This window comes from Chiloscyllium plagiosum, chromosome 5 (assembly GCF_004010195.1).
Source record: "Chiloscyllium plagiosum isolate BGI_BamShark_2017 chromosome 5, ASM401019v2, whole genome shotgun sequence".
Lineage (NCBI taxonomy): Eukaryota > Metazoa > Chordata > Chondrichthyes > Orectolobiformes > Hemiscylliidae > Chiloscyllium > Chiloscyllium plagiosum.
Genome location: NC_057714.1, coordinates 6,331,520 through 6,338,827, shown reverse-complemented (window position 1 = coordinate 6,338,827; position 7,308 = coordinate 6,331,520). Strand labels below are relative to the sequence as shown.

Below are 7,308 nucleotides of genomic sequence, written 5' to 3'. Positions count from 1 at the left end.
TAATGTAACAAAGTGTTGCACAGAGACATATTCAAACACTCAACAAAATGAGTACTGAGTCAAACAAAGCTTAAAATATTAGAAGAGCTGATCAAGATCTCGTTCAAAGAGATTGAGTTTAAAAAGGGCTGAAAAGATTAGCAGGAGGTGGAAACTTTTAATGAGACGTTAATGAAATGTTTAAAGAGTGTGGGGCCTAGGCAGCTGAAAGACCGATCGCCAATGGTGGGTGAAGAAATTGGAGGATTGGACAAGAGACCTGAGTCCGAAGAGCATTTTGTTTTTGGGGGAGGGTTGAAGTAGTGATAGGAGCAGAGGAGGGGGCATTGTAAAGAAGTGTAAGGCCTTGAAGTGATCTTAGCATAAGGATAAGGATTTGTTTGTGAATGCAAATGTCTATTAAGAGAGTTCTCAGATTTCTAACTGTTTCAAATGTTAAACTGCAGTTAACTTTACTGAAATTATCCCAACACCAAAAAAAGTCTGTTTTAAATATCTGATGCACTTGTTAGTAGCAAATTTGCTTCAATCAAATAATTAAAATGCAGACAGCAATACTTATTATTTAGGCAAAAGTGAGGACCGCAGATGCTGAAAACCAGAGTTTGGATCAGAGTGGTGCTGGAAAAGCACAGCAGGTTTCCATCGGCAGCATCCGATGAGCAGGAAAATCGATGTTTCGGGCAAAAGCCCTTCATCAGGAATGGGCCTGTTTCTGATGAAGGGCTTTTGCCCAAAACTTCGATTTTCCTGCTCCTCGGATGCTGCCTGACCTGTTGTGCTTTTTCAGCACTACTCTGATCTAAACCAACATATTTATTATTTGATGATCTTTGCCAGTTCCTTAATGAAAATAATCTTTAACTGGACTGGAGTGAAATTAATTTGGCTGAAGCTACTGAATCAATTACCAAGTATGTGGTCCAACACATAGTTTATTGATCTTAGATACATTCATGATGACCTGTGCTGGTGCATTTTTGACTCTTGGAGATGGTGGGCTTGGAGTAGGAAGGGCTTTTGCTTGGGTGGGATGATGCAGTACCAAAACCTGCCGCCTTCTCATTTCCAGCAGTGTTAAGTCTTGAGCAGGAAGGCACATAGCTAACCTACCAGATCTGATGGCATTTGAGATACTAAAGTAGCCAATTAAGGACAATTTAAGTGCCTCTATCTACTACAGCTGGAATTAAGCCAACTGCAGACAGCTCAGTTGTCCAGGCAGTGGGCCTAACAGGTCATGCTGTATGGGACTGCTTGTCATCGCAATGGAGCTGCAAAATTGGTTACTCAAAGGTAATCTGTGCTTAAATAAAGTACTAAGCAATGAGGCAGGGGTTGTCTGCTGGGAACTAGGACCCCAGCCCTTACTTCCAAACCCAACATCCCCTCTCCTTGTGACCCGCAACCTGAGAAAGTTTGCAAAATGGTTAATAGTAGCAGAAACTGGTTTTATTCAGGAAATATTGGGTAATGTGAATTTAGTACTTTTTCCGTGAAAAACATGTTGCATCTAAGTTGATAATACTGCTAAGAAGAAATGCAATCCTTGGACTTTATAAACAGAGACCTAGCGTTCAGAAGCAAGGAAGATATGTTTCACTAAAATTAGAAAATTATTATCATCCCTACAGTGTGGAAACAGGCCATTTGGCCCAACAAGTCTACACCATCCCTCTGAAGAGTAACCCACCCAGACCCTTTCCCCAACTCTACTATTTTACATTTACCCCTGACTAATTCACCTAACCTACACACCTCTGAACACTATGGGCAATTTAGCATGACCAATTCACCTAACCTGCATATCTTTGGATTGTGGGAAGAAACCAGAGGACCCAGAGGAAACCAACGCCGACACATGGAGAACATGCAAACTCCACACAGACAGTCGCCTGAGGCTGGAAATCAAACCCAGGTCCCTGGCGCTGTGAGGCAACAGTGCTAACCACTGAGCCACTGTCCACCCTGTAAAATTATCAGACCTGGAAGCATCCGTGGAGAGAGAAACAGAGTTAATAAATCAGCTTGATGAGCTTCATGTGATGAAAAGCCATTAATCTAAAATATGAACTTTGGTTTTCTGTCCCTATGGATATTCCCAGACCTCTTGAGTATTTCCAGCATTTTCTGGTTTTATTCTGGATTTTGCAACATCAGAAAAAAAAAGTTTGCTGCCCATAAATGCTTAATGGTTCAAAACATCGTACAACCATTACAAGCACTTTAAATTCTTAGGGGCAATTTAGCAGAAACATTCCAAATAATGAAAGGTTTGATAGAGAAAATTAAGAAAGTTTCTAATGGCAAGAGTGTCAGAAACCACAGGGCACAGTTTCAAGGTGAGTTGCAGAAGAACTAGGGAGAAGTTTTTTCACACAAATTGTTATTATCTGGAATACAGAAAAAAGTGCCGAAAGTAAAATCAATGGTAACTTCCAGCTAATTCTTTCGCTCTTTCAAAGAGCACTGACATAATGTACCAAATGGGAAACTTCAGTGCTGTAGGATTCTTTCTGTTGCTAAAATGGAACTATTGAAGTTATCCTGTATCTGTGAGAGAATAAAATCTATTTTCTGTAACTAGACAGAATCTGAAGCCGAACAGTTAAGCTGCTACTTTGTAAAAGAAATTTACAGAGATGATTGTAAATGCTTCATTCCACATCAAAGAAAAACAGCACAGAACATTTTTTGTCATACTTGAAATATGACAGATGTTTGGAAAACAGTTATGTGGACGGATACATAGTTAAATTGATATATAAACATTCTGTGGAATTTGCAATATATTTGTTTAAAGTACATCAGAATTGCAAATTTATGTGTTGACATAATGCACATTAAATTTCCTTGGGATAAAAGCCCAAATTATTCAGAAACATTTCAGGTAAGGTTTTGAAGTTGGATCAACATTGAAGAGATGGCGCACTTTGTAACATCAAATTATTTTACTACTTTGTATATAGCCAAACTCGAAAAAAAAGTGCGAAAATATGCATTATAAAAATGGCCACCATTTATTGTACACAGCAGAGATATTTCTCTAAAATGATCAATTTTTCTAAGTTGCTTTAAAGTACCATTAATATTCCATTGTATTCTCTCCACTCCAATAATCTATTATTTTAAATCGCCAGTTGTGTGGAAATTTGTTAAGCAGATCAAAATATTCTCTCAAGGTCATTGCATCATTTAGTACCATATTGTGGAAGTGGAAGCATGGATAGTGTGTAACATCTGGATAAGTAAAATCATTTTTATCTTTTTATTTAATGGTTATTGATGTTTTATTTTTCAAGCCACTATTTATATCTCGAGTTTTGTTCTGGTTCACATGCCTGTGCTGAGACATTCTCATGTCATTCCATAATCCAGAAAATTCCAACATCCAGAACTGATTGGCCTCAGGTATTCTGGACTGGTGAGGTTACAGTATATCATAAAAGTAATCTTTGGCAAAATGCAATGAAAAAGGAGTTAGGCACACAGTTTTAGTTTAATGTACTAGTTTTGACACAAAGCAACTCGAAGTGTGGTAATACTACTCCAAAAATGTCAGACTGGATAGGGGCAGCACTCTTTCCTCAGATAATGAATGTTCGTGTCTTTCAGGCCCATTCCAGAGACTTGGGCCTATACATTTTGGCTGATGCTTCAGTGCAGCAATGAGAGATCCATATATTGTCTGAGATGTTACTTCTCAGATGAGAACATAAGCTGAGACCATGTTTGCCCTCTTAAGTGGATGGAAAAGATCTCGACACCATGAAGAAGGAGTTCTCCTGTGTCCTGGCCAACACTTGTCCCAAAATCAGAATCATAATAAAACCGATTTTCTGGCTATTTATTCCGTGTTTGTGCATAAATTGGCTCTGATATCTTTCATTGGCTGTGAAATGCTTTGGGATATCTGAACGGCATTTTATCAATGTTGACACTTTCTCAAATCAAAATTATAGTCACTGCTGCTGCTACTTTATTGCTATTTGACTATAAACACAAGGCACAACAAGAAACTCCTGGTCAATCAGAGTGATCTTGTTATCGCATTAACCCAGTAACAGGGCACTAGATCATTTCCTTTCTGTTATAACATCCACATGCAAACGTGACTACCAGCATTAATCAGCATACCGTTGTCCAAGGTCTTCGCTCCTTAAATTGATGTCCATGAGCCGATCTGACTGGAAATCCATCAGATCAGCCTCATTCAGTTGATACATGACTGATCGCGATCTGTTAGACTGGAAACCTCCACAGTCGCCTGCTGAAACCCCCGAGCCCATGGAGCGCAGCGGGCGGCGTGTGGAATACATCCGTCTCACGTTGACTGGAGCCCGTTTCCTTCGCAGTTTCCTCAGCACTCTGGACATCCAGATTGTGAGGCCTAGGAATACCAGGAAAGCATTGGCAGCTGACAGAATCAAAATAAAGTGCTGCACATCCAGGGCACCTTTTTTCAGGGGCAAGGTTAGGACCCCCAGGCAGTGATCGCGGGAGGCCACTTGGCAGACGTGGTCAGAGATGACACTTTCCAGGCACACAATGTAAGGAGTGTCTGCCTGCAGCTCTCTCAGAGTGACCCATTCCAATCTATCCTTGACATAGATGAAGCGATGGAATGTCACTGATTGGCCAAACCTGTCAAAGAGCACCCGAAAATGTATAGCATTTCTGAAACCGGGATGTGCTACCTTCCATCTGATCGTGGCGGTGGATGAGGTAACCCCATCCACTGTTAGGTTGGTAATGTAGAGCTTATTAAACTCACATGGATCTGTTATCAGTGGTTTCTGCACTAACTTGTCCTTAGACTTTAGCAAATAATAACGCTCTGACTTGGATGAAACCAGGACTGTAGTGTAAGGAGTGAAGACTTCTAAGGTCTCCCGTGTCACAGTCTGGGATTGTGGAGCTTCTGCAGCATTTCCCAAGCTCGGGCTGGTTGTAACTGTTCTGGTTGGTTTCGGCAGGAGAATGATGTGCTTACTTTTAGGCAATAGGTGGGACACCATTGTAGGCAAAGAAGGTGCTTTCTGCCGGCTGACAATTTCTTGTTGGTGCATGGTGCTTTCAGTCTGTGTTTTGCCTGGCTGCAGGAAACGCTCCTGGTCTGACTGCACATCGACGTGCGCTGGGGACAGTACAATGCCATCTGGAGCGCCTTGAGAATGGTTCGCCAAAGGCTGGGCCTTCTGAGAGTGACACAGGTCAGCTCTGCCTGCTGCCTGCATCTCCGCATCAGTCAGGTAATCGAGGTACCTCCCATTCAACGCAGGGGGGTCATTGCACTGAACGAAGATGGTGAGCAACCTTCCTTGGCCATGCACCAAGCTCATCCACTGCTTCAGGCCTTTGAGGTGGCAGTTGCATGTCCAGTTATTATCCCCCAGGTCGAGGCTGTAAAGGGAGTTGCTAAACACAAACACATCCCCGGGCAGGTATGTCAGGCGATTGCTGGTCAGTTTTAACACCTTCAGAGCCGCCAGCTCTTTAAACGCCTGCGGGTGCACGCTGCTGATGTGGTTCTGGCTGAGATCCAACTCTTCCAGCTTTTGCAAAGGGTCCAGCAGTTTGTCTGGGATTTCTCTCAGTAGGTTACCATTGATGAGCAGCTCCTTTAACCCGCTCAGGCCTTCGAAGGCTCTGCTGGCGAGGTGAAAGATTTTGTTCTGGCTGAGACTCAGCCTGGCCAGTGTCTGCTGCATTTGGAACACTCGGTTGCCGATAGATTGGATATTATTCTCGGACAGGATTAAAGTGGTCAATGACCTGAGGTGGGCGAACAGGACCCTGCTGTGTAAGGAAGTCTGGTTATTCTTGGCTAGGTTTAAAAAAAGCAACTTCCTCAAGTTTATAAAAGTATTTGCACTGATGGTGTGGATCTGGTTGGACTCCAACTGCAGGTAAAGGAGGTTCCCCAGATGTTTGAAAACTGCATCTTGCAAAACCTCCAGAGAATTGCCGTCAAGTCTTAACCTCATTAAATTATGGAGATGTGAAAAGACAGCAGGATGCAGCTTCTTCAGATTGTTGTTGTTCATATTCAAAAGCCTCAGTCTGCGGAGGTAATGGAAAGCACTGGCGGGGATGGCCGAGATGATGTTGTTGCCCAAGTACAGCTCCTCCAGCCGGGCAAGTTTCTCGAAGGCTTTGGGGTGAATGTGCTCGATCTTGTTGTACTGTAAATCCAGCCGGAGCAGCCCGGTGAACCGCGGGAAGTCCGAGTCGGAGATGTTGCCGATGAAGTTGCCCCCTAAGCTGTAAGTCAGGACGTCGGCAGCATTGTGCTGGGTTTCCGGGACCGTGCAGAGACCTCGGTTGGTGCACAGCAGCTTCTGCAGCTGGCACTCACATTGCGAAGGGCAGAACGATTCGGCAGAGCAGATCAAACAAAGAAATAGCAGCCAGACCATCCACAAACTTTCCATCCCCAATGGTCAGCTGCCTTGGCTCTGTTTTTTTTTGTACTATCCTTTGCATTCCATCTTCCTTTGCAAGGGGGCAGATTTTAAACGCTTTGATTGAGACAAGAGACCGAGCGATGGCGAGACGTCGTCCATCTATCCGTTACTACATGCACGCACTTAGTTAGTTAACTTCTTTTGCAGACTGCATTTGGAAATACAATTAAATCCACCCCCTCCCCCTTCCCTGGTGGTGGAGAGAAATCCTCTTCAGCACTGCACACAAAGCAGAGCCCCTGAACCGTCAGGTCTCGCAATCCTACCCAAGACGCAAACTTTGGACAGTGGCAGATTTCGAAAATGCACTACTAACCTATGCCAAGAATACAGCCGGAAATTTGTACTTTCCTGCATTTCCCTCAGGAGACTTCGGCCAAAATGCAGATGTGTTTATGCAAAGGCTGAGGAGGCAGTGGGAGGGGTATAATATCCAGAGACATTGTCCAGGACACTTTCACTGCCAGTGGCTTCAGGGAAACAGCAAACGCACAACCGTCTTTCCCTCAGAGCAAACCAGTGAATGTTATTCTGCGGAAACCGAGTTGAGTGGTGAAAGCCATTGTTCCATCTGCTCAATTGTTACGGGTTTGAATGGAACTCCATCCCTGAGTCTGATTCGGAAACCTGAGAGTTTATTTCCTTGATTTTGTTTGACAGTTACTACCTCCCTTCCATAACATTGTTGTTGGCTCTTCAGAAACAGATGTAATTCTCCAGCTAAAGGCGTGGAATAGGGTGATTGGGAGAACGTTGAATTGTTGTACAATTTGCAACACCCGGATGAGTACAGTTTGCGATTAAAATTTCGGTGCTCTTAGATGTTAATGTCAGATTGCAT

At 43.2% G+C, this 7,308-nt stretch overlaps 1 protein-coding gene across 1 annotated transcript; it reads right to left on the bottom strand.

Annotated features, from left to right (window-relative positions):
• Window positions 1-2,244: 2,244 nt before the first annotated feature.
• tril (TLR4 interactor with leucine-rich repeats) lies at window positions 2,245-6,872 on the bottom strand. The gene has a single exon (XM_043689525.1). It carries the CDS (start codon window positions 6,432-6,434, stop codon window positions 4,125-4,127), a length of 2,310 nt encoding a protein of 769 aa, XP_043545460.1. The 5' UTR covers window positions 6,435-6,872; the 3' UTR covers window positions 2,245-4,124.
• Window positions 6,873-7,308: the final 436 nt, after the last annotated feature.

Coding starts and splice junctions, on each gene's coding strand:
- tril (XM_043689525.1), bottom strand. CDS start 6,434: ATGGAAAGTTTGTGGATGGTCTGGCTGCTATTTCTTTGTTTGATCTGC.